The sequence below is a fragment of the Panicum virgatum genome, chromosome 1K, assembly GCF_016808335.1.
Source record: "Panicum virgatum strain AP13 chromosome 1K, P.virgatum_v5, whole genome shotgun sequence".
Classification (NCBI taxonomy): domain Eukaryota; kingdom Viridiplantae; phylum Streptophyta; class Magnoliopsida; order Poales; family Poaceae; genus Panicum; species Panicum virgatum.
This window is the reverse complement of record NC_053136.1, coordinates 51,340,547-51,365,928: the sequence shown is the minus strand read 5'-3', so window position 1 is coordinate 51,365,928 and position 25,382 is coordinate 51,340,547. Positions and strand designations below refer to the sequence as shown.

Here is a 25,382-nt window from a genome sequence, read left to right as displayed (position 1 = left end):
CTTCTTTCTCCTGTTCTCTTTTTCTTTTTCCTCTCTTCTTTTAATTCTTTCACCCCCAAAATGGAGTGGTAGGGGGCTCGACCCCCTAGCCTCTCTTCGGATCCGCACTTGACCGTGGCGAGAAAATGAACTAGAGAAGCTTGTGGCTGCCATCGTTTGGCAAATATTGGCGGGCAACCAGACAGCCTCCAAAATTTTAAACAACATAAATATTACTTTAAATTTATATATTATTTTGGTGGGCTACCGAAGTAGGATGGACGATGCAGAACATGGCAATTTTAACGTGACATAAGATAACATCCGGCTGGAAACTGAAATCCAAAACTCTCCTTAGCATTTTTAACGTGAACCATAGCTGTACAGGTATCAAACAAAACATATTACACCAATGATTTTGAGATTTCACATATGCTTAGGCCGTATTTAGTTTCACGCGCAATTTTTTTGTGTTGGAATCTTATTAATTTGAAGTACTAAATGAAGTCTATTTATAAAATTTTTTGCACAGATGAGTTGTAAATCGCGAGACGAATCTAATGATGCTAATTAATCCATGATTAATTAATAATTAGCAGATGATTATTGTAGCATCACTGTTGCAAAATCATGGATTAAATAGGCTCATTAGATTCGTCTCACGATTTACAGCCCATCCATGCAAAAAGTTTTATAAATAGATTTTATCCGGTACTTTATAAATGTGTCGAAATATTCGATGTGATATTTTTTTTTCGTTTACAGGGTTCATGGGGTGCGTCCTTACTTGCGTATTTGAGTCCAAGTTGGTCCCAACTGACATTCGAAGCCGCAAGATGGCGACCCCACTTGAACCGTCCGCCGCTCTGAGCCGTCCAACGCCCCCACGCGCCCGTGGCACGCCTCGAGATCGGCTCCCGCATCGCTCCCGCCCACCCCGCCCTAGAACGTTCCGGCCCGCCCACCGCCGTCATCTCCGAACGGCCGGGATCGACCCCGCAGCCCACAAACGGAATCCGCGCCGTCCACGTCCTCACGCCGTGCACGCGCCGCCGGCCGCCCGTCCCTCCGCCCCCTGTCCCCCAGGCTGGCACGCATCACGAGGGGCGTCGCGCACGAAGCAAACGCCCCCGCAATTTGCTCGCGCTTAATCGCCCGATTAACCCCAAGGAAACGGAATTCTAAACGCGCCCTAATTACCTATTCCCTGACGTCCTCAGCAGCGGCGGGCGCCAGAGTGTGCTGCAGCCTGCGGGTGGGCTTTGGCTAGCTATCCCAGGCACAGGCAGGATCGTGCTCCGGTCGCGGGCGATTCGGTAAATCCGCCGGAGCAAGAGGGAAATTATCATGCGATTCTTTCGTCCTCGCCCTGCCTCCCTCTCTCGATTTGCTCGAGAAAATTTTTCGTTTGTTTCCCGCATCGCTCTCCACTAAGCCGAGCCGCCAGCCGCCCCTCTCCGCGCTGGTGCTCGCTCGTCGCTTCCTGCCCAAACCGGCGTCATTCGCCCGCGCCCCTATTAATTCGCTGCCTCGATAGTCGATGGCCGATTGCCTCGTGAAATTTGCAGTTTCGTTGCGTCTCCGGTGTTAAGTACCCACGCCGCTAGGGTTCAATCGTCGTCCGGTGGCTTCCCCGTCAATCCCAGCGTGGCTGCGGGCGGCGGCTCAAAGGTACTGGTTTTCCGCCGCTTTCCTGGATTATCCGTTTCTAGCAGATTTTAGGTGTCCTCGTGGACCCTTTTTTCTATGGTTTTTCGGATCTAACTATGCGATTTTGGTTTCCCATGTTCTTTCATCTCCTTCCTTGCAGGTGGTTTGTGAATAAGGGGGTACATAGATATAGATAGTTAGGGTTCTAGGAATTGTTTTCGTCTCCCGTATTAGATGGAGGAATCGGAGGAAGGGGTTAATCTTGGGAAGCAAATGAAAGAGGAGAAGGCGGCGGGGGAATCGGGGGATGAGGGTACGATGGAGAGGAGCCACTCTATCAATCTGAATACGGTGCCACCCGTTGCTGTGGAGGCGAGGAGCATTCAGGAGAATGGTGAGACGCATGGCGCAGGGGTGTCTGGAACCAAGGATTCAAGAACCGGGGAGCCAGAGCAGCCCGGTGATGCTGATCAGAAGAAGCTGCCCAAGTGTGAGCAAGTGGAGTATGAAAGTGAAGTTGAAGGCCGTGAGGACCCTGCCGATAAGGCAGCCTTGGTTACTGTGGCGGGAAATGAAGGGCTTGCTGGTTATGGTGATGACGACGAGAGAGCTCAGGTCCTCAGTATTGTCAAGAAGGATGAACCTGCAGATGAAATTGGCGACTCTATTAATCCTGTCCCTCTGACAGAGGCAGGGTGTACAGAAGAGAAGGGCGCAATAGTTGCTTCTGCTGGAATTTCTGCAGTGCGACCTGCTGGTTCTCGATCATCATGTTTCCATGGTGTGACCAGGTGAGCTTGGCGGGCGTGTCCTCCTAATTTGAAATTGTTAAGTGGAAACAAAATAACGTGATTGATTTTGTCGCATTGCTAATTTAATAAATGTATCTTTTTTTTCTGATCTAAGCATACTGGGACAGACTTGCTAAAGAAGCATCCATTTGTGCAGGCATAGATGGAGTGGGAAATATGAAGCACATTTGTGGGACAGTTCTTGCAGAGTAGAAGGACGTAGAAGAAAAGGGAAACAAGGTATGCGCTTATTTTTAACTGTCTAACGGACAGTGTGAGGCGTGTCATCTAATCGTTATATACTGAACCGTTACTGCTTTTATTAGTAAATATTAATTATACAACATTGCCAGATATAGAAACATTCGATGGAACGAAAATAGGTTTCGTATAAGGCATGCTGTTTCTCGCATTTATTTCAGTCTCTTCTCATTTATCTATCAGTGTGCGATTATCCTGAGTTGTTCTGTTGCAGTAGTAGAACATGACTAGGATTGTTTCCACTTAATAGAAGAGCACAGTTTTGTATAGCACTCTCCAGGCTACATTCACTTAGCACGAACTACACCCAGCCGTAGAATACTTCTAAATGTTATGTTTCTTTCATTATCGGGTCAACATTGAAGTTCTTTTTCTGGGGATATCATATAAAGCTGTGTTTGGCAGCGCTCCACTCTGCAAGAAATCAAGAATTGGGCGGAGCGCTGCCAAACGCCGCCGCTTCCAGCTGCTCTACCTCCGAATTGCTCTGGATCGATTCGCGTTTTTGACCTACGGGTGTGGAGCTGAAAATACCTGCGCCCCCCTGATTCACCCTCGATTCCCTCTCCATCCAATGGAGTCACCGTGCGCAGCCATGGTTGCCGGCCGCATCCTTCTCCGGCGTTCAGATTTTGCGGCAAGGAGGCCTGGATTTCATAGCGAGGAGGCTCTTCTCCGGCACTCGCACCTCTTCCTTGCGCTCGTGCAGCAAGCAGCGCAGCCCGCACTGCCACTCGCGACTCCTCAAGCGGGCCCTCTTTGATGTCCGCACCTCCTCGCGGCGCAGCAGCCGCCCCTGCCCCTTCTCAGCGCCCGCGCTGCTTCCTCGCGACTCGCGTAGCAGCATCCGCACCTCCTCGCGCTCGCCTGCGGCTTGCCTTTCTCGTCCTCCGCCTCTACGGCCTCCGTCCCGTTGACCACCAGCGAGACCTGGAGCTGGAGCTGACCAGAAATCTCTACCAAACGATTGGGTCACGAATCGATACGGAGCTGGAGGAGCTGTGTGGAGCAGCCTGAGAGTGGCACCAAACGGGCCCTAACTCATCTGTCCAAGTTCCCCACTTGCACATTAAGATTTTTCTGTGCCTTATTCTGATTCTTTCACTTACTATTGTTGGCATTGCACAATTGTGCTGCGATAATTGGACCATCAGTATGCAGCAAAAGTAGCTCGATATACATTTAGGTGTGGCGCATAGTTTACTATGCACCTAGTTGAATCCCACATTTCGCCGCCTTTCAAATATCTCTGCATCTCTATTTTCTAAGTTCTAGCTGCATACTCTTAATAGATGCCATTCGTTTGCTGAAGTAAACAATTAATCATAACTGCAAAAGTAGCTGCATCCTTTATTAAAATTCGTTCTTGCATGACCAATCAAATTCTTACATTTATATGGTATGAGAAAAAAGCATTACACTCAGTACTGTTAATACTTTTTAACATGTAATTTGGTATCCTGACCTCCTAACTCTTGGGCATACGAAGAGTTTTTCTCCATGTACTAAATAATATTTTAAGGACCTGGGTCCCTCTGTTAAATGATCTTTAGCATTTCATAGTTAATTACTTATGGCTTAACCTACCTTGTAGCAACTCTTTTCTATGTATGGTATGTATAGCTTTTGTGGTCCTTATTATAGCTTTTCTATTATTTCATTCTATAGAAATTATATGTAGTTTTTTTGTGGCATGTTACTAACGATTTCTTTCTTGCGATGGTCTTCTCATGTGACGATGCTTCAGTTTATCTAGGTAATTATTTCTTTTTGAAAGTTTTATATAGGTAACTATTGCTAGTTTGTTTCCTTCCCAGTTCCTGTGTTACGGTTTGATCATCCCCCCCCCCCCCCCCCAAATTTCCTACCTTGCAGGAAGTTATGATACTGAGGAGAAAGCTGCTAGGGCTTATGATGTTGCAGCTCTTAAATACTGGGGTCAAAATACAAGACTAAACTTTCCAGCAAGTTCTCCCCTCTTTTCTTTGTTTTAAGTGTGATATATGTCAATCACATGATCTTATGTGTTGATTCATTCCAGATTTCACTGTACGAAAAGGAGCTGGAGGACATAAGGGACTTATCACGAGAGGAATGCGTGACATATTTGAGAAGGTATGTTATCAATCTTACCTATATCTGTATGATTACTTAGAGATTTAACCACAGCAAGAATATTGTTTCTTCTTGCAGGAGGAGCAGCTGCTTTTCAAGAGGGGCTTCCATTTATAGAGGAGTGACAAGGTTACCTCTCTTTTTTCTTTTATCCAGCTTGGTCAATTAGTTTTCTTTTGTAAAATCAGTGAAGATAAGCTAGTCTTTTGTCACATGACAGAAGGCAGAAAGACGGGAGATGGCAAGCACGCATAGGACTGGTTGCTGGAACTAGAGACATATACCTTGGAACATTCAGTATGCTGCACAACAATTTTGATATACCCATGCTTTTTAGAAGTAATTCAATTGAGTGTACTGATGATTTTTCTTATTTTTTGAATTAGAAACTGAGGAAGAAGCTGCAGAGGCTTATGATATTGCTGCCATTGAGATACGTGGCAAAAATGCTGTGACCAACTTTGACCGAAGCAACTATGTTGACAGAGGTATGCATTGTATAGAAGGGGAAGGCTTGAGGCTGCTCATGTCGAAGCCAGAATAATAACTTGAACATCGATGCGGTGGTGTTGTCTATTGAGCAGATTTGCCTAGACAGATTTGAAACTTAGTGGTACATACAGATAGAAGAACTGGTTGCATTTTTTCAATATGTTCTGCTTTCAAGTCTTAAGGTAACAATTATCCTATCACCTAGCAAAAATGATGTAATGAGGATTTTGAGCATGTATCATAGGGTTTGTAGGATAGATCCTCCTGGAAATGTTACCGAATCAGTGGTCATGTTCTATCTTGATGATAGCTTTTTTTTTGTCAGATTGGTCTTTCTGGAAATGTTACATAGTAGTCAATGTTCATGTTCTGCTCCGGTTGCTTCGTTCTGTCAGACTGAACATTCCTTGGATGTTTCTGAAGAATGGTACTCAGATTATGATCCGAGGGAATGCATTTTACCTGGGAGCATTTCATATTCGCCACTCTTTTACCTAAAATGCCTGCTACTTCGTGTTTGCTGCCCCCTTGACTGCATTTACGTCCATTCTGTATTCATGCTTACTGCCTCCCCACGGCTGTTCGCAGTTCAGTAATGGACATCACTGAAAGTTTCTTCCTTATCTGGATGGGACGGCACTGACCATCTCGCAGAGCAGAAGCGTATGCCGGACCCCTGTGTTGGATCTTGGGCGCGGCGTGTCAGGAACAACACCATCATGCTCGAATGCTCCATGCTTGATGTTCAGCGCAGCAGATGTGGTTTATACGTCGCCGTCCCGGAAATACTGCTGCTGATGTGCATTCTGCAGTTGCCGGGTTGTTGAAACAGCAGTGGTGGGCCGGTGGCCGAATATTATCACCGCGTGTAGGAAGCTGCCTGGCGGTCGTGGTTGATGGTTAGTTGGAGGCCTGCGCGTGAGCGTTTTTGAGAAAACGACCGATGCGGACCACCGGCATTCCGGCAGGATGGGATCTGGAGGAGCGCGGCCCGTGTGAGGCCCCAGTGCACCGGCGGATATTTTGGAGCTTGTAGGCTCGGTCTGGACCGGTGTCGCGACGCCGTGGCCTCGCGTGAACTTCAGGTGTGCTTGGTTAGCTGCAACCGAAACTATAGGCGACTCCCGTGATTCCATCACCAATTCACCACCACCTGCAACCGAAAGGCCGAAACTATAGGCAACCGCCAAGGAACCAATCGGTTGAACCAAAGCCTGCATTGGACTTGGACACTGGTTGATCTCTCCAGATATCCTGTCAATCTACGACTTTGGAGCTTCTATTTCTACTGCAGCCTACTCCAAAACAATTGGGAGAAGTTTGATTGCTGCAACATGTTCACGTGTGACCTGCTCGGATTATATCTCAACCTCACAAGGCACTAACACATGGTTCGCATCTACATCAGATAACGAAGAACAATCTTTTCCACTGGATCATGAACAGCCTCCATAGAACCACCGAGTCACAAACCTAGAGTCTGGTGGCATGAATACTGGATACATAATTTTCAGTGACACGAAAGATTCATGACATGACCATTACATGATAAAGAGTTTCAACGCTAGAACATATTTACAACAATCATGGTCGTCCAGCTACACATTATTATTGATTCAGTAGGTGCAAAATGCCAGTCCTAATGTCCATACATCTTCCCTCGAACTGATCCTATAGATTCCTGCATTCAGTTCCCAATTATCATAGCCACAGAAAATTATGTAAGTTTTTATTCTGCAAAGGGCCAAATGAGCAACACTTTGAGCGTCTTGGGTTTGAACTCTCACCTGCCAACTGAAAGCAAATAGGCTTCCTAGTATCAGTAATCTGGATTGAAGAAGGGGTTAACTTCCCTTGCTTCAGATTCTCGTTGAATCCTGGCTCTCCTTTCAACCTCTACCTCCTCCAGTATTGACCGTCTTGGGTTTGAACTCTTAAACTGCACAAGTGAATAAGAAAATAGTTATGTTCCATGAATCCCTAAATTCAAAGAAAGGATTCGCTAGTAAAAAAAAAGATGTACAAAACTGAAAAGAAACTAAGCTGGTGCGCTGACAATTTTTTGCAATAAGAATGGGATTAGGATGTGTGATAGCCTGATGATTTTAACAGCAGTAAAGCGATGTTTCTACTTTTTAGGTAACAGGATAAAAGAAAGAATGCAAGCTAAGAGCAGTTCCATTGACTGTGCTAAGCTCAACATGTCAACTTATCCAGTTCTGCGTTAAAGCTTAACAAGCTAACTTATCCAGTTTTGTTCAGTTCAACAAGCCAAATTATCCTTGTGTTGAGATCAACAAGCCAACTTATTCAGTCTTGTCTCTTACTCTCTTGGGTTAAGCTCAACAAGCAAATTTACTGAATAATGCTTAAAAGCTGCTAGAGTGAACCTAGCTAAGGGGAGGACCACAAGCCCACAAGCTAGTCAAACTGTAATTTATCTCACTTTTTAGGATCCGCTTTGCTGAGTTTCTGCAAGATAAAGCCCAGAAGCAACCTAGCTACTTAGCCCCAACTTAAAACTCAATTTTGGACTTTTGGTAATAAATCCTTGTAATTATGTATAAAAGCTCTAGGATGTGGGAGCAGGGGCGGAGCCAGGAATTTATTTTTTTCATTATTAGGGGGGGCCAACCATGCTAATTTATATAAAAATTTAATCAAAATTCAAATTTTCAATATAAATTTGGGAGCCATAGGGGGGGCCAGCCCCCCCCCCCCCCCCCCCGTCTACGCCCCTGTGTGGGAGATCACTAATGCAATCTTTTATAGAAGACACTTGATAACTGAAACTCTATAGTCGTACAGAAATTGCACTGCACTGTCATAACAGACATTGACACTTGATAACTGAAACTCAATTTTGGACCGGTGAGGCAGCATCACTGTTGCAAACAAACTGGCGCCAAGTGTGAGAATGGTAAAATTTACCAGGAAATAGATAATACCTTGTTAACAAGATTCTCAAATGCTTTTGACCCATTTTGCTCAATGTATCTCTGTGCAGCTGAAATCACATCATCAGGCCTCTCTGATTCACCCTTCTTTGGAATATACCAGATGTTTACAACTTGCTGATTTACAATCATTGGCCTCACAAAATGCTCATACACATGTGCAGCGCCATTAAACTGTGGTAATACCAACCAGCAATTGAAAAACAATTTTGCATAAGACCAGAAAGGAAGCCTGCAAGCATGAGCCCGTAGTAAGCACATCAACTCATCTCTTGATTAACGGCAAATTAAGAAGCACATAACTAAACAATAGAAGGTGAACAGCGAAGAAATTCATTAAGTAAAACATGGTATTACTGTTCTCAGCCCTTTCGCCAAGGCTGCACAATGACAGTAAATATTTCATACGTGAACATTGTAGAAGGTTCCAAGATCGAGTCACACCAGACTAAAAGTAATATAAAGTGTGAAGAGAGGGGTTTTCCTTTTACCATTCCAGTACTGGAGCAAAGGTGAGCTCAAATAGAGTGATAAATGAGTACAGCACCCAGTACGTGAGCCATTGCTGACCATCTACAGCAGATTTTGTTTCAATTGCTCTAACAGAGGCGTACCTGTGAAAAATGTCCAATGAGGAAAAACAGAAACAGTTACCATCAAATGAAAGAAGGGCAGCGTCTACATGTTTATCTAAAAAGTGAACGGGTCAACTTACAGAGGATATGCAAGTGAAACTAGAGGCCTGCAAAGGAAAAAAAATAGAGGATTCAAATTGCAGGTGAGCATTCACTAACGTTGAAAACCATAACTATGTCTAAATGTCACTTAATGGACAGAAAGAAAGCTAACCACAGTTAAAAGGCTATCGCATTTAGTAACCACTGGATACCATGTGGTTATGTATTATCATATCATGTTCTAGCCAAGAAGAAGTTACCCTGGTTGTGTGACTTACGCATCTGAAAATACTAGTAAGTTCTGTATAAGTAAAATCAATAGAGCTTATAATAGCTTAAAAACCCATCGTTATGTAAAAGGATAGGAGACTATCTGCAAAGATTTCCTGTTCTAAAAGGAAAGAACATCAGCATCACTAGCTCCCTGATCTAAAAGAAAGAACGTCAACATCACTAACTAAATGTCAGCATCCATCTGGCTGATTTATGTGTTTCCAAAGTTTTTGCACAAACTTGGTCACGAATAGCAATAATCAAGGGGCCTTTTACTCTCTCATTTTTTGTTGGAAATTTAACACTCACGTTCCAGGACCAAATGCTGACGTCCTAATCTGGAAGGTCACGTTCGTTACAGTCACGCTCTGCAGGTTTTTGGGTAGCTTCGCAACCACTCACCGCATGCGAAACAAGTCGTTCCCTAATACCACTAGAATGAACAACCTCTGCTGCCCGAAAAACCCTGAGCCCAAGCACAATCCACTATACGCACCGCAACCAAAAATTCCCAGCCACTGCAGTCGACAAATCACGCAACGACTCGAGCACGCTCCGTCTAGGTCACTTAACAGGACACAATGACGCTATACCTCGAGCGAAACAGCAGCACATCACAGGAATCGTACGAGAAACGCTGAGACAAGCAGCTCGATAGATAAGCATCCGAGGGGATTGAGCCAGATCAGGAGCGCGTACCCGGCGAGAACATCCAGATTATTGACCAGGACCTTGAGGAAAGATCCGGATCCACCGCCCCCCATTCCGCACTCCGCCGCCCAACAGAACCAGCGAATCTGAGGAGGAATGCGAGTGCCGGCTTGCTCGGAGCGGAGCCCGCTGGGTTCGGTGGTCTAGAACCTGCGAAGCCCGGCTTTCGCTTTCACCAACCTCTGTCGTCTTGCTCGTCGCCTGACGTGGCCAGTAAATTCCGCCATTTTTTCCCCTTCAGTCTCCAATCTCCATCGTCCACCGACCGCGTTGACCAGGGTCGTGGTGGGCTGGTGGCACAGCCGTGCTCGGCCCAGCGTGGGGTGTTTCTTTCCTCTCCGATACGGCCTCGGCCCGTGAAGTGTACTGGGTTGGGCCGGATCCTGGTGGGTCTGTACACTTTAGCTTTATCCTTTTGTCAAAAAACAGCCGAAATAGACAGGTAGTTTTCCTTAATTACACAAAACAACTCAGACACTCACAACGCACGCACACTCGTCATATGTAAATACACGTACGCAAACTCTGCCCCTATGAGTATCTTCGAAGACTGAGGCGTCGCCTACCACTGAAAGTACAATGCGTTAAATTTTAGAATATTCTCTCCCACGAGGAGTCGAACCACCCATGATCTAATGTGCTACCGAGGCTTCTATAACCATTAGGCTACAAACTCTTTTATGAAATAGACAAATAGTTCATTGAGTACATCGAACTCTATGTATATTAATGTCAAAAGGAAAATTGATCTTTTACTACCTTTCACAAGCCTTGTCTTCAGTGCAGTACTCAAATCACCATTCACTTTAGGTATAGCTTCTTTTTTTTTGCGAGGAACTTTAGGAATAGCTTCTGAAACCTTTTAGAAATCGAGTAGTGAATAAGGAGGGGTTCTTTCATTTTGAAAAGGAAAGAGCAGTCCTATCCTGGTCGAGGCACTTTTTCGAAAAGGAAAAGGAGGAAACCGGCCCGTTTGAAAACCGCTCGAGAAACACTGGGGAATGCTTTGCAGCGATACCCTTTAATTATACGCACGCACGACTTGGGTGGTTGGAGCATATATGAGACGATCAAAGACGGACGTCGTATCGTGTCGTGTCGACGTCGGCTTGGACAATTTCATCGCGGGTTACATTGTACAACAAGTCAGATAGTTGTGCGCAGGCAGGAAAACGTAACCCTGCAACCCCGAGCATTAAAGCAGACACGGGCCGGTTTTCTGACCCAACACGTTGACTCAGGCAGGTGCCAGGGGCGCCGGGACGGTGCGTGCGCGACGGATCCGCTCACCCAACGTTTTGCCAACAAACAAAACAAAGGCGGCGGAATCGCACACTGTTAGAAAATCTCTGAAAATACGAGTCGGGAACCCCTGGTTTGTACCGGTTTCGCAGGACCGAACCAGCGAAAGCGACCGGCCGGCCGCCGGCCCCCGACCCGCTCCCGGCGGGCCGCGCTAACCGACTCCGCAAACCTTTCGCGCAAAAGCCGCGCGCGCCGGGTTCCTCCGCACGGGCGCGCCGCCGAGGCCCAACAGCTCGATCGTCTCTCTCCTTTGATGTTGCATTGGGCGCGTAGCGTAGTACAACGGGTACGAGAGCGGGGCGCGGCGCCGGTTCCGACACGACACGGACACGGAGGCCGCCGGGGCGCGCGAGTCCCCAATCCCCAGGTGGGGGAGCTAGCAGACGGAATGATGAGCGCATGCGTTGCGTGGTGCGCGGCGGGCGGGAGGAGATCGAGATTCGAGGGAGGACGGCGGCGGGCACGGCAGGGGGGCTGATGGCCATGGGTGCCTCGCACCAGCCCAGCCGTACGTCCTGTCGCTGTTGGCCATAGCCGTCCCATGATGCGTGCATGCCTGACGGCCGCCGGCTGGGTCGTCGACGGCGACGTCTCTGGCTATAGCCCTCTCGCGGCTGCTGCTGCTGCTGCCCGCCACGCCAGCAGGGGGCAAGCTGGCCGCGCGTCCCCGGCCGTGCATGCATCGATCTGCATCTCCGATAGATAGCTCGATCGATCGAGAACAGACGACAAGGACGGGTGGTGGACGATGGATAGATCGGAGCGCGCGCGCGCCAGGGCGGCACGAACCATGCGCTCTCGTCGTGCTTTTGCTTTTGCTGCTGCTAATAACAATGATCGTGTTCCAAACTCGGCAAAGGGGGGCGCGCGCGGGTAATCATGCATGCCGCCGCTTTTTGTTAAGTGCGCGACGTGCGTACGATCCAGCACGGCGGAGCGGAGCTTTTCCCGTCTTGAAACCGTGACGACGGCCTGATGAGTGACCCATGCAGCTGATGCATGTCGCCCGGCCATCCTGTTCTAGAACGAACATGCAGCGGCTAAGCTGTACTATGAATGATCAAACGATGCTGCGCACTCTTCAAATGACAGTTGCATTAGTTTACCAGCAAAGTCTTTTTTTTTTTTTACAAATGTTGGTAGATAGATAGATGAATATCAATAGATGCAATGCATGCACTGCAGATTTGACTAAAGTTGCATGTGCATGCATGGGGTCTATTTTTTCAAAGGAAGACATATGCATGAGGCCAATATATATAATTCATCCATAAAGGACTGATTAAGATGGGGTTAGCGAAAAGGTTAAGCCCACTTATTGTTGATCCAGCTGGATTAGCTTGCACTGTTTTCTTCTTTCTAAAAAGTTGGTTAAGGACATATTCATGATCTGGAGGGGTAATGATTAGTTTCCAGGGAAGGAAGCTTTATTTCAAACACATCATCTTTTCAAGCAATTGCAAAACAATAATCAGTTCATCTAATTGGCTCAGATTTAATACAGCGTACTAGTTACTAGTTTTCATCTTCTGAACTCAAGTCCCTTGCATGCATGTAAAGCTTTCAGGTTTTCTCCCCTTTTTCAAGGGAGAAATCAAATCAAAGTATTTTTCAGTTCAAGAAAGAACTTTTGATCGATGGTTGGACTTTGTTTCGTAGCGCTAGAAAGGAAGTGTTGTGCTTCTGAAAGTAAGAATTAAAGTCACCGCCGTTGTTCCTTTATATATATATGGGGCTAATAATTCCACCTACAGTACATATTATATTTAGCGTAACCTATTCTGTCTACTCCATAATCATCAGTTGCAATTGGCAAATGTATATTTCTGTCCGCGTAGGGCAGGGGTCAAGATTCTTTTCTCTGGGTATGAGTGCACGCGTAAGCAAACAGATCTTATCTTATAAGTACATAGCCCCTAATATTCTTTGCATAATTTAAGCCTCCATTTGTAGAGTATCAACCACACCAAACATCAGACCGACATGGACCACTGAAACCTAATTTAAAACCATTAGAGCCTTCTAATCTCATTGTAATGGCCTAGAGGAAGACAAACCTGCCTAGGAATGTTAGGATGCAGCCAACATCCAGCATGGACATGAATTACACAGCCTAATTAAAAGTACAACTAACTACTGCTGCTGCAGATCGATGAGATCCCCTGATTATTCCATCAGATCATGTTTGGCACCATGCATAATTATATTGGGGCTCATCACTATTTATGGACATTTTTTTAGTTGATGCACCGTAGCAGCCTAGCACAGCAATCTTCCGCATTTAAACTTGCCCACTTGTACCATATCGTTCTCCAAAAGTCTGAAACAAAATAGGGCAAGCTGGAATGATAGTTGAAAGAGTACTAGCACGCAGAATTCTGCGTGCAATGACTATGAGCATTGAGCAGCAAACCATCGATCATCGGTCCATCAAACGTAAATCATGGCGCAGTCGATCTCGAGGAGCAGAAAGGAGATCGAGGGGCAGCAGGAGCGCGACAGGCGAGGGATGAAAGTAGAGACACAAAAACCTTTCGGAAAAAGCTAAGGGCTACAGAGAGAGGGAGAGGGGAGCAAAAGAATTATAAGCATGCACACACTGCGAAAAAGCAAGTAATATGCATCTATCACAGATCACCACACTATGCTCAAAATCTGATCGCACAAAAGCTGCTGGTGTTTTGAAGAGCTGCTTGTTTCCAGCTATAAAGTGATAAAGAGGGGAGTAGGTCCTCTGGTGTTTGCAAGCAGCAGATTCCTCCTGTGAAGAAAATATGCAAGAATGCTTGAGATAAAAAAAAAAGAGAGGGAGAGGATAGTCTGTAGCTATATATTCTTTGAGGAAACCGATGCAATGCGATGAGTTAGTTGCTCCTGACCTAGCTACTTTACACTGATCATGATCCCTATGAATTCCTTGTAATTTTGCTGTCACCTCGACAAGCACGCACGCAACAGCTATCTTTTGAAAAGAAGAATGCGCGCACAGCCCTGACAAAAGCCAAGTCAAAATGAGAGCTCGTTTCGTTCAAAAGCTTAGCCCCTCACCCCAGTAATAAACTAAACTATTCAGTTCATACTATATAGTATATATATCCGGTTGCTGAAATACATGCATATATGACGTTGTGTACGATCTATTATTGCAGCTGAAAAAAGGACGAGGTAATGTTCCACTGATGGCGCATGCATGCACTAGAAACTGTTGTCGCTTGCACCTACTGCATGCTACTCCCTCTGTTCCAAATTATAAGTCATTCCAAGAATTTTGAAAAGTCAAAGTTTTTCAAGTTTGACCAAATTTATATGACAAGATAATAACATTTATGATACCAATTAAGTATCATTAGATTCTTTGTTAGCTATATTTTTATAGTGCACCTATTTGATGTCATAAATGTTTATATTTCTCTCTATAATTTTGGTCAAACTTTGAGATGGTTTGACTCTCCTAGATTCTTGGAATGACTTATAATTTGGAACGGAGGGAGTACTAATCATGAACGTACAGTTGGACAGTAGTCATGTATATAGAGAGATTATTAGTCTGCTGTGTGCATTATCAACTTTTCTTTCTGTTCTGAAGCCGCCATCTCCTGCTTGTTTACACCTTACCGGCCTTATTGAGCTTTTCTGGAGCTGCCGAGCAACAGAGCGATGAATTAGACAGACCAGACCGGCCGGAGACAACTAGACATGCACACACCGGGAAGGAGCTTGAAGTTTGAAATGACTTGCATTTGCTTTATTTGCGTCCACCACCAAAAACATATGTTCCCTACTTGCTGTTGCCAGTAGTACTCTCTCTCTCTCTCTCTCTCTCTCTCTCTCTCTCTCTCTCTGGTGTGTACGACCGTGATAGTAGGCTAATAAGGAGCGAGCGAGGAGAGACTGCTATCTAATAGGAAACCACAACAAGAGTACTGTGTTCACGCATGATGTATGTTTGCGTTTAATTCCTGATCGATCAACCAGGCAAGAGAGAGCCGCCTAGCTGCCTCTCGATGACGGGCGCCCAAACTACAGGACAAGGGCACATGTTTTTAGCTAGGGCCGGCCGGAGCTGGGCGCTAGCTGCTGTGCCGGGCGCTAGCTACTCAATGCGCCCAATCAGCTCAGCATGTGACGACGGCTCCAATAAGGCACGGAGCGAGCGCAACCGACAGGCCCTCCAGCACGGCGTTGGCCTCATCCCCCTCTCCTCCTTCCTGCTGGAGGACTCGGCACATACGCCGCTGGGGGCACGCACGCGCACTGTCCCGGCCGCGCGCGGCGCAGTCTGGCTCGCAACCTTATCATGCCGCGCCACCGTCACTGACACGTGTGCCCATAGCCCTAGAACATTAACGCAGCCCGCTCACGTGTGTCCACTCAGCCCCGGCTCGATTGTTAGAGGGCCAACTTGTTAATTACCGGTTATTATTAGTGTTCTAGAAGCAAGCAAGGAGCTAGAGCTAACTAATATACGAGCGCACAATCACCAGCAGCTAGATAGCCAGCGTGCGACAGCGTCACTAGGAGCTACACCTAACCGTGCATCACATCACTGACACACCAGCCCAGCTGATCGATGAGCACGTTAGCTAATTAATATGTGTGTGTACTATATGTCAACACTGCCGGCACACACTTACAGTATTATTAATTAATCACGTGCAGCAAACAAGCGAGCTGCTTAATTAGCAGCTGGTACGCCAATTAAACTTAAATCGCCACTAGCTACTAGGAGTAACACACGACGGTCTAATCAGTGGCTCAGATGCTGCTCCTGCCACCATCCAGCTGCAGCTGCAGATCACCGCGCGCGCGACAGGCTCATATGCAGCTACAGCTCATCTGTCAGCGACCGATCGGTCGGAGCGCAGGCATGCTCTGCACGCCCAAGCCCGCCCGCCCGCCGGTGGTCATATCGGAGCTACTACTACCTGTCTCGCGAATGCCGCCGCGTGCCTTCCCACACGGCCGGGGAGAGACGGGCCATGCCCAATCCCTGAATCCCTCTCCACGGTATAGCTGTCCAAACGTGCCGGCACGGCACTACACGGCACGGCCTGTGCCAGGCACGGCACGACCTGGCACGGCACTAAGTGGCACGGCAAACTAGCCGTGCCGTGCCCAGTAGTGCCACCGTGCCGGTGTCAAGGCACTAGCACGACACGGCTAACACTTTGCCGTGCCGTGCCGTGCCAAGGGGCACAGTAGTGCCAGTGCCGGCACTAGCACTATAGCCAAAACACATCATTCAACTCTAAATTTCAAGCACTTTCAAGTCTCAAACATATAGAAGCAAATAACAGATAAGAAATTGAACTGAATCAAACTCAGACACAAACCAAACTCAAACAGTTAACAAAAAATCAATTTTATTAGGAGCTTGTGCAATGGCTGCCTCATTAAAAACCTCTCTAGGTAAAACTCACCCTTGTGAGAAACCCTAGAGAGGGAAAAAGAGTACAGCCAAGCTCCAATTAAGTAGTTCATTACATCACAGTTCAAACTTAAAGTTCTATAGTCCAAGTCCTAAATATTACAGGCCATTACATAAATGATCATGAATCAAGATAAAGTTCTTCAAAAGCTTCCTCAAGCTCCTTGTCCTCCACATTCTGTTGCAGTCTTGCTTCTGCAGCCTCCCAGTCTTTGATGCAGGTCAGCATCTCCACCATTTCAGGCTTCAAACTCCTTCGCCGCTCCTCGATAATCCTGCCTGTCATACTAAAAGTGGATTCTGAAGATATGGTAGACACAGGAACAGTTAAGATATCTTTAGCCATGATTGACAATACTGGATATGTAAGTTTGTGTTGATGCCACCAGTCCAAGATGTTAAAGTCATCAGTTAGGTGGTTTACAGTGTCACAGTCCAAGTAGGACACAAGTTCAGAAGCATTAGAAGCTGATGACCTTACTGCATTCAGTAGAGAAGTTGCAGATGTATCTCTAGACATGTTAGGATTACCAGGCAAGATAACACCACCCAAAACAGGACCATCATCATCATATATTTCATCCCAAGCAGATCTTGACTTACCAGACAGGACAGGAGGGTCAGTCCTCCTCAACCTAACAGCACCATATTTCTCATCATATTTATTGTAAACATCAGCAAGTCTAGCTCTAGTGCCAACCAAATAAGCAGAATAATCAGTACTGGTGAGATTACCTAGCCTTCTTAGCACCCTAGTAAAACCTTTCATTTTAGCTCTGGGGTCCAAGATGAATGCAAAAGAGTAAAGCAAAGGTATGTCCCTCCAATACTTATTATATTTGTCTATCATAGGTTGCACCACAGATCTGATGTGCACATCATTAGCATAGTTTTTTAGGTGCAGAGAAATCTTAACAAGATAATGAATCATAAGTGGAGATGTAGGATAGTACACACCAGACAATGTGACAGTAGCATCATAAAACAACTCAAGAAAGGATAGCACTTTTTGTGCCATCATCCAATGATCCTCAGTTAACAGCAAAGGCTCACCTTCATCCCTAGGATACTGAGCTTGGATGAAAGTAGTGAAAGGGGACTTATGAGGAAACAGATGTTTAAGCATTAGGTAGGTAGAATTCCACCTAACCTCCATGTCCAGTTGAAACTTTCTAGGCCTAACACCAGTTGCAATGCAGTAGCTTTTATATGCAGCAATCCTCTGATTAGATGAATTTAAAAATGATATTGCAGTTCTAAATGTTTCTATCAAAGGCTTAAGAGTAGTTAGTGCCTCCTTGACAATCAGATTCAGAATATGACATGCACAACGCTGATGCAAGAATATAGAATTGACTGCATTGTTTAAACTAGATGATGCATACTCTGATTCATCAATTACTTCAAGACCAAGGTATTTAGACAGAATAGGTTTCAGTTTATGCATGGCTGATGCATTAGACGATGCATTGTCCAAAGTAACAGCAAACACCTTTTCAGACAAACCATAATCAGCAAGAACAGATGCTACACGGTCAGCAATATTTTGTCCATTGTGGGACACATCAATAAGAACCAGACCAAGCACCCTCTTCTCTAGTTGCCAGTCAGAGTTTATGTAGTGAGCAACAACACTAATGTAATCCTCTTTGGCATTACCAGACCAAATGTCGGAGGTTAGACACACACAGTTAATAGAAGTAGTAAAAGTCTCAACAAGTTTAGCCTTGCAATCAGTGAAGTACTTTAGTATGTCTCTAGAGGTGGTTTGCCTAGACACTTTAGTATATTTAGGATTGTGAGCATTTTTAATGTACTCGACAAAAGCCTCAGATTCACCAAGAGAGATAGGAACATCTAGTCTAGCAATCAATCGAACAAGTTCAGTACGAGCGCGCATAGGACAGTAGTCCCAAGTACGCATACTACCATCAGAAGTAAAAGAGATTTGAGACTGAGACATGCGATCCTTTTCACGCTTCTTAACGCAAACTAAAATGTGCCGGGATAAGTGACCAGTGCCACCACTAGAGAAACCAGAGTAGACCTTAGAGCAGTGAAGGCATCGAGCTCCATACCTGACCGTCTTACCATTGATTTCCTTGAATAGTTTCTCATAGTCAGCCCAGACAGGAGAGGTAGAGGGGCGTGGGCGCTTGGCGGTGTTACCGTCAGGTGCAGGTGGTTCCTCAACGTGTTCGCCGTCGCCGTCGACGGGAATAGCATCATCAGCGGTTGCGCCGAATAGGGCCGCGCGGTCCTCGTCCATGTTGTCCTCGTCGTCATCTCCGGCCAAGCCGCACAACCGCCGCTCCTCGTTCATGCCCACCTCCACCGTCTCTTCGTCAGATCCGGCCATGCTCAAGCGCCAGTGACCTGGTTCCTCAACAGCTACAATGCAACACAGAAAAGAACAGGGGTTAGGGTTAAATCTTGGAGAAGAAACGGTACTGGATGACTGGATCTAGGATTAGGGTTAGGGTTTGGGACTTACCTTTGTAGCTGGAGCACCAGGTGCACCGGCGACGTGGATGAAGCACGGATCCAGCCCTCCGCTTCCGGCCCTGGTTCCTCAACGGATCCCTTCTACATCTACAGAAGAACTGAAGAAGTGAGTGAGAGTCTGAGACTGAAAGAATAGGTACGAAAGGGAGAGGATTCGTTTCACTTACGCTAGATCCGGATCCGGAGCACCAGAGTCCGGCGGCGGCGATGGCGACGGAGATGACGAGGAGGACGACAAGGAGATGAGGACGCTACATGGTCTGTGCGAGATCGAGATGATGGGTCTCCAAGGCCGTGCCGTCTGCTAGTGCCGGCACCAGGCCCCGGCCTCTCACCGGAGTTCAGGAAGACGAGGGGAGAGGCCGAGAGGCGAGAGGGTGAGAGATCAGAGACGAGAAGAGAGGCGAGGCGAGCGGCTGCCGGGGGGAGGAAATGAATCAGGGTTAGGGTTGGGAGGGAGGGCGGCCGGCGCCGGGGCTTATATAGCCCAGCCACCAACGGGCGGATCGACTCCCCAACGGGACGATCCAACGGTCACCGGAGGCGCGGGGGGAGGCTGCGGCGTGCCCATCGGGCCGCCTCCGTGCCTCACGGGCCGAGGCCGTGCCTCCCCGTGCCGCCGCTTCTGTCGGGCCGGGCCCGTGCTAGTGCCGTGGGCCTTGATCGCGGCCCAGGCACGGCCCGGCGCCTGGCACGGGCCCGGCACTAGCCCGCCTGCTCCCGGGCCGGACCGGGACAGTGCCGTGCTTTCTTGGGCCGGGCCCGTGCCGGCCCAACGGGCTCGGCCCAGTTGGCCAGCTATACTCCACGGGGATCCAGAGCGCGCGCCGGCCGGCAGGGCACGGCAGGCAGCGGCAGGCAGTCACTCACCGCACGCCCATCCATCCGTCGACCACAGCGGCATAGCTCTCCAACCACCAACCAGCACCAGCTACTACTACTAGCCACGTCGTAGCCCCCCCTGGGCTGGCCCCGCCCCGCCCGGGGCAGCAAGGGAACAAGGGCGATACATGGATATGGAAAGGGCGCGCACATGCGATCGAGAAAACCACCACGCCCGGGCGTCGACCAAGACGGCAACCCTGGAGCGCAGGCAGGACCACGTACACACCCTGCCTGGCTTCCTCCCCGCTTGCTTTATATGGACGCGCGGACTGGTACACTGGCCATGGCCTCGGCTGCCCGGCCGGCCTCCTGCGTACAGTACTGGCCACGGCGCGTGCGCGGGGCGGGCACGTCTCGAGGTGACGGCATGGCGCCGGCCGGAGGGGGCATCCCGCCAGGGCGCGCGCGCGGGCCTGCAGTGGGAGGCCTGCGGCGACTACACGGCCGGCCGGCCGGCCATGAATGCCCCCGCCTGCTCGCCTCGCTGCCGCTGTAGCCGCGCGCGGGTCTGCGGTGGCGGTGGCTGTAGTGGCACAAGGCTCCGTGTCGCCGCGCCTGGCGGCTGGCGCGGTGCGGTTGGTGCGCGCGACGCGAACGCGAGAGCTTGGCCTGCCTGCTCGCCGGGCGGGGGAGAGGGAGACGACCGCGCCACAACGCGAGCGCGCGTGTGAAATCATTGACGGCGGCAATAGAAAAAAAGGGGAATAAAATACTCCCACGCCACGGTGCGTCGGCACTGTTGGACTCGAGTCCGCGCCAGCGAGACGTCGGTCTCCGCGCGCGCTGCCTCTGCGTCTCTCTCTCTCTCTCTCTCTCTCTCTCTCTCTCTCTCTCCAGCAGTCCTGTGGTTGCGTGCGTGGTCCTGGATCGACCGGCAGCGGCCGCGGCCGGTTGGTTGCTAGCGTGGCGCCCCTGCAGACTGTTGGCTCATCAGATGACAAAAACCTACGCCCGCGCAGCTGGACAGGACTGGACTGGACAGCCTCGCCCTCGCCCAGGCGGCGCCTTTGCCATCCGATCCCTTCCGCGCCGATCGATCGCCCGTCGCCGTCCGCTCATATGCCTGGTTTTGGGGCGGACATGCTTTGTACGCTCCCAACCAACCTCTCTGCTCCGCATTTTATTTCGTCATCAGCCTAATTTAAGATGGCCGCAGATGTAGCCGAGAACGACCAAAAGGAACCAACGAACCGGCCGCCGGACGATCATCGGAAACCCTAGCGGTAGCTGCTGCTGATCAAACACTCCATGATTGATGTTTTACTAGCTAAAATTTAAAAAAAGATAGTTTTAGCACAATAATCAAGCAACCAACTACTAATACTCAAGTCTCTGCAGCAAGATGGAAGAAGAACTAGCAACTAGCACTGCTTGTTTGGATGGGGAAAAAGAATGAACCATCACGGCGGATGAATGGTGCCATGCTCGATAAAAATCTCTTCTGCTCGCACTTGATCAATGCAAACCCTAAAACTAAAGAACAAAATGAACAATCTCTGCTGCTGCTGCTGCTGCGTTTCCCTCCTCTTCCCTCTCCCATGGCACACCCCGCTCTCTCACTCACACAGGTCACAAGCACAGCCCGCGTTAGGATCGTGGCTGATCCTATCGCATGCCATGGAATGGAGCTGAGCGTAATCCTCGCAGGGGGTGTCTAGCTAGGAGGAGGAGGACGAAGGAAACCACAAAAAAGAAAGGAAAAAAAAATTGAAACCAAGACAAAGAACAGATCAAAGCCACACCAGCTGTGCGATGTATGCGATCCTCGGAGACCCCCGTCGGCTACGAGTCGCTGGTGCTCATGCTCTCATGCCGCTCGCCGCCGCGGCCGCCACCGTGTTGCTGCTGGCCGGACCCTCCTCCTCCGGTACTTGCTCCGCCGCCCTGGCCTGCCGCGGGATCCGTCGCGGCCTGTGTCCGGTACGCATTGAGGGCGGCGAGGATCCCCATGTGGCCCTCGCCACCGCCTCCACCGCCGCTCCCCACGGTGCCGAGCCCCAGCTGCTGCCCGGGAAGCAGCGCCACCGGTGCAGAGAAGTTCATGAAATGTAGCCCGCTCGGCACGCTCCCCCGGTACACGGCGGCCGCGGCCGTGGCGCTGCCCATCTGCGGGAACGTCCAGATGGACTCGCCGCCGCCTCCTCCACCGACGCCGCCGCCGCCGCCGGAAGGCGCCCCACCCGGCGTGTTGTTGCTGCTCGGTACCATCCACACGGTTCCCGGCATTTGGCTCTGCGTGTACCCCGCCATCTGCTGCTGATATTGCTGCGCCTGCTGCTGCTGCTGCTGGGCCTGCTGCATTTCTTGTTCCCACCGCCTCTTCCTTGAGATGTCGGCGGCTGCGGCGGCGGCAGACGGCGACGGCTGCACGTCAAGGCCGACGCTGCCCGAGTGGAAGTTGAGCAACAACGGGGACGGCGACGATGACGACGAGGCCGGGCCCTCCGAAGGGAAGCCCAGGCCGACAACCCGGTCCCACGCGTCAGCGCGGCCGAACCGGGCGGCGGTGGCGGGGCTAGGCAAGGCCGTGCGGAGGTGAGCCGGGGCGGAGAAGGACGAGCCCGAGGAGCGGAGGGAGATGTTGAGGGAGGTGAAGTTGGCCGGGATGGTGCCGGTGCCGGTGGCCGCGATCACCGCCGGCTCGGCCTGCTGCAGCAGCCACTCGATGGTCTCGCCGTCCGTCTTGTGGCCCAGCTCCCGCGTCAGCTGGAACACCCGCGCCGCGCACAGAGCCGGCATCCGAATGCGACGCCCTCTACCTTCCACCTTGGTGTGCCGGTCCTTGGTCGAGCTGCGCTTGGGCGCCGCCTTGCGCACCTGCACCTCGCCTCCGGTGGCCCCCGATCCATTCCCGGCGTTGCCGCCCACGGCAGCCGAGCTGGAGCACGGCTGCTCCTCCTTCTTCTCGAGGAGCTGCAGAGGGAAGTTGGGGCGGCGGCCGCCTCCGCCATCACCGGCGACGTCCATGGTGAATTAGGCCATGGTATATATACACAGACACAAGTATATATCTTGGCGTGTATGGTTTTTAGCGGGGTAAATGGAGTGGTTAGTGGTTTGGAAGAAAGCGGAACGGATTTGATGTCTCCAGCAGCCTCTCCCCCCTTGCTGTGGGTCAAGCTCGAGAAGGTTAGGTGTGGTGGTAGGGAGAGAAGAGAGAGTCCAAGAAAGAGCTGGCTAGCTATCAGGGAAAGAAGATTGTAGGTTGGAAAGAATCCTTGCTCATATGATATGATGAGAGAGAAGATGGCTGATAGATGGATGGGAGGAGGGTGGCGAGCTTGTGTTTGTGTGTGCGTGTGGGAGATCACAAGCACTATTTTATGGACTTTTGGTGTGGTTCATCTGTGATTTCAGGGGTGGGAGCTGATGACCCTAGCTAGGAGGAGGCCAGGGGAGAGGAGGGGGAGGAAGGCGGCCGCCGGAAGAGGATGGTGTACTTTGTAGGGCTTGAGGAGAGAGATGGACGGATTAAATGGATTCCTTCTGGTGCTCCGAGAGAGAAGCTGGAGAAAGAAACCGCTACTAGTCTGGTGCTACACGAGTGTACATGGACGGAGACTAGCTGGTGGTGAGCTAGTGAGAGGAGGATAAGGCGGAGGAGAGGGGAGCGAGCTACTGATGGGGAGGGGGAATTATTATGTTCACCTAGATAGCTAATCCCATGCACAGTGTGCGTCAGTACTGTGGCAGAACGTAACGTGGTATGTTCTCCTGATGCTAACAGACGAATCTCCCATCCAACCAGCAAAAGAATGCCACGCCACTACTCTCTCTCTCTCTCTCTCTCTCTCTCTCTCTCTCTCTCTCTCTCTCTCTCTCTCTCTCTCTCTCTCTCTCTCTCTCTCTCTCTCTCATGAAGCCGCCAGCGTTGTGCTGCGGATTAAACACAGGCAATGGAAAGCAAAGCTTCCTTTGTGGATGGGCTGCTTTTGAGAGCACCCCTCAGTCTTCTAATTTCTCTCCCCGGTCCTTTTGCTGTTTGAAATGTGTTTCTTTTTTCTGCTCCGATCTTCTTCTTTATTCTTTTTTGGGCAAAAGGAAAATCTTTAAACTGTGAAGAGGCAGTCAGATCAGTGGCTCAGGGACTCCACGTGCGGTGCTCTTTATCATTCAATCCCCCAAAGACTGCACACTGTAGCCGCCACTCTTAAAGTCAAAATACACAAGCTAGGAAGATACCTTAGCAACATTTTTTTGTTTTGGGCCCTGGTAATCTTTTTGAATTGATGTGGATATCTGTTTCATGCTATTGTGCTTAAACTGCAGATTATTATGTGTGTCCATTCAGAGTAGTACTGCATATATATTCTCTCCAAATGGAACGAATGAAGCTGATCAGTAAAAGAGTATGTTTAATTTGGAAAAAAATATGGGAGCAACAACAGCAAAGAGAGATAATATAATGTAGGGCCAGCTCAATAAGTAATCATTCTATTGCCTTTTGTATTAGCCTTTGCTCCTACTTTGTTTGCCAGCCTTAGAATTCGTGGTGCCTAGTTTCTGCTGCCATGGACGTGGTGCAGTTACACAAGCATTCCATACGTATTGCCTTCATATGTCGTATACTACTCCACTAGTCCACTTGGGCTTGGATAAACTGAAATAGAACTGCTACATAAAAAAGCAACAGCAGAAAGAATTATTTATGCCTACTCTGTAAAGTTTTGGCTCTGAATTTTGGGTAATATATGTTTTCAATAAAAGGTGACCGGGCCCAGCTCTGCTAAATGATATAGCCCGCTCTTTACAACAGTACATGTACATATATATATATACATATATATATACATATATATATATCTTGTCGTTAAGTAACTCTAAAACCAGCAATTTACTAGGTGAAACATTCTACTTAGAAATGATATCATCTGTGCATATAAATGAATAGCCTAGCTAACATATATAAGAGCGACTATATCGTACCGATGTCGTTTTCTCAATAGCAAGAACTACATATACATCATGCAGCAAGTGACCCTTTGATGAGTTCTTGTCATTTTCTAAATTGAACCAAACCCAGTCCATCAAAAGAGTTTGGTCATTTAATTCTAATAATCCTTTCTTGAGAGGTAATTAGTACAATAGATGGATCGACAAATTAAGGCCCTCTAAACGTTCCTTTCATTGTTCCTTCTTTGAAGTGATTTAATTACCACCCTGACCAAGTTCCAGCAAAATCATGTCGTTTAGTGACATAAATTAATCGCAACTTCATTTTTTTTATACTTTCCTAGGGGCCCCAACCAAGAGCCTGCCAAATCCCCATATCGTTTTCCTCTCCGACCATTCTCTGAAGTGGACCTAGTTCATCTCTCTCACCTTCCTGTCAACTGTGTTTTCCACAACAATA

At 48.7% G+C, this 25,382-nt stretch overlaps 4 protein-coding genes across 6 annotated transcripts; 1 reads left to right on the top strand and 3 right to left on the bottom strand.

Annotated features, from left to right (window-relative positions):
* Positions 1-1,181: 1,181 nt before the first annotated feature.
* On the top strand, positions 1,182-5,735 carry LOC120641743 (AP2-like ethylene-responsive transcription factor AIL1). Its single transcript, XM_039917973.1, has 9 exons — positions 1,182-1,650; positions 1,790-2,420; positions 2,578-2,660; positions 4,429-4,437; positions 4,557-4,645; positions 4,723-4,796; positions 4,875-4,925; positions 5,017-5,093; positions 5,183-5,735. Exons 2-9 carry the CDS (start codon positions 1,864-1,866, stop codon positions 5,338-5,340), a joined length of 1,098 nt encoding a protein of 365 aa, XP_039773907.1. The 5' UTR covers positions 1,182-1,650; positions 1,790-1,863; the 3' UTR covers positions 5,341-5,735.
* A 957-nt stretch (positions 5,736-6,692) lies between these two features.
* On the bottom strand, positions 6,693-10,204 carry LOC120641754 (HVA22-like protein a). 2 transcript variants are annotated; one of them, XM_039917990.1, is made up of 7 exons: positions 9,895-10,105; positions 8,961-8,987; positions 8,737-8,859; positions 8,375-8,477; positions 8,237-8,281; positions 7,076-7,227; positions 6,693-6,969 (listed from the first exon to the last, which is right to left on the bottom strand). In XM_039917990.1, the coding sequence occupies exons 1-6, from the start codon at positions 9,957-9,959 to the stop codon at positions 7,108-7,110; spliced, it is 483 nt and encodes a 160-aa protein (XP_039773924.1). In that variant the 5' UTR covers positions 9,960-10,105; the 3' UTR covers positions 6,693-6,969; positions 7,076-7,107. The 2 variants fall into 2 exon arrangements, with proteins under 2 accessions (XP_039773924.1, XP_039773916.1); XM_039917982.1 differs by having other exon boundaries at positions 8,237-8,477; positions 9,895-10,204.
* Positions 10,205-16,552: 6,348 nt separating this feature from the next.
* LOC120641729 (zinc finger BED domain-containing protein RICESLEEPER 2-like) lies at positions 16,553-19,648 on the bottom strand. Of its 2 annotated transcripts, none has more exons than XM_039917961.1 (3): positions 19,312-19,648; positions 19,134-19,242; positions 16,553-19,030 (listed from the first exon to the last, which is right to left on the bottom strand). In XM_039917961.1, the coding sequence occupies exon 3, from the start codon at positions 18,996-18,998 to the stop codon at positions 16,761-16,763; it is 2,238 nt and encodes a 745-aa protein (XP_039773895.1). In that variant the 5' UTR covers positions 18,999-19,030; positions 19,134-19,242; positions 19,312-19,648; the 3' UTR covers positions 16,553-16,760. The 2 variants fall into 2 exon arrangements, with proteins under 2 accessions (XP_039773895.1, XP_039773886.1); XM_039917952.1 differs by having other exon boundaries at positions 19,134-19,231.
* Positions 19,649-21,372: 1,724 nt separating this feature from the next.
* LOC120641720 (transcription factor TCP14-like) lies at positions 21,373-23,641 on the bottom strand. Its single transcript, XM_039917942.1, has one exon. It carries the CDS (start codon positions 22,994-22,996, stop codon positions 21,812-21,814), a length of 1,185 nt encoding a protein of 394 aa, XP_039773876.1. The 5' UTR covers positions 22,997-23,641; the 3' UTR covers positions 21,373-21,811.
* Between the last annotated feature and the right edge of the window lie 1,741 nt (positions 23,642-25,382).

Coding starts and splice junctions, on each gene's coding strand:
- LOC120641743 (XM_039917973.1), top strand. CDS start 1,864: ATGGAGGAATCGGAGGAAGGGGTTAATCTTGGGAAGCAAATGAAAGAG. Junction 2,421..2,577: donor TGTTTCCATGGTGTGACCAG/GTGAGCTTGGCG, acceptor CCATTTGTGCAG/GCATAGATGGAGTGGGAAAT. Junction 4,797..4,874: donor TGCGTGACATATTTGAGAAG/GTATGTTATCAA, acceptor TTCTTCTTGCAG/GAGGAGCAGCTGCTTTTCAA.
- LOC120641754 (XM_039917982.1), bottom strand. CDS start 9,959: ATGGGGGGCGGTGGATCCGGATCTTTCCTCAAGGTCCTGGTCAATAAT. Junction 8,988..9,894: donor AATCTGGATGTTCTCGCCGG/GTACGCGCTCCT, acceptor TTTCCTTTGCAG/GCCTCTAGTTTCACTTGCAT. Junction 8,860..8,960: donor GTTTCACTTGCATATCCTCT/GTAAGTTGACCC, acceptor CATTTTTCACAG/GTACGCCTCTGTTAGAGCAA.
- LOC120641729 (XM_039917961.1), bottom strand. CDS start 18,998: ATGGCCGGATCTGACGAAGAGACGGTGGAGGTGGGCATGAACGAGGAG.
- LOC120641720 (XM_039917942.1), bottom strand. CDS start 22,996: ATGGACGTCGCCGGTGATGGCGGAGGCGGCCGCCGCCCCAACTTCCCT.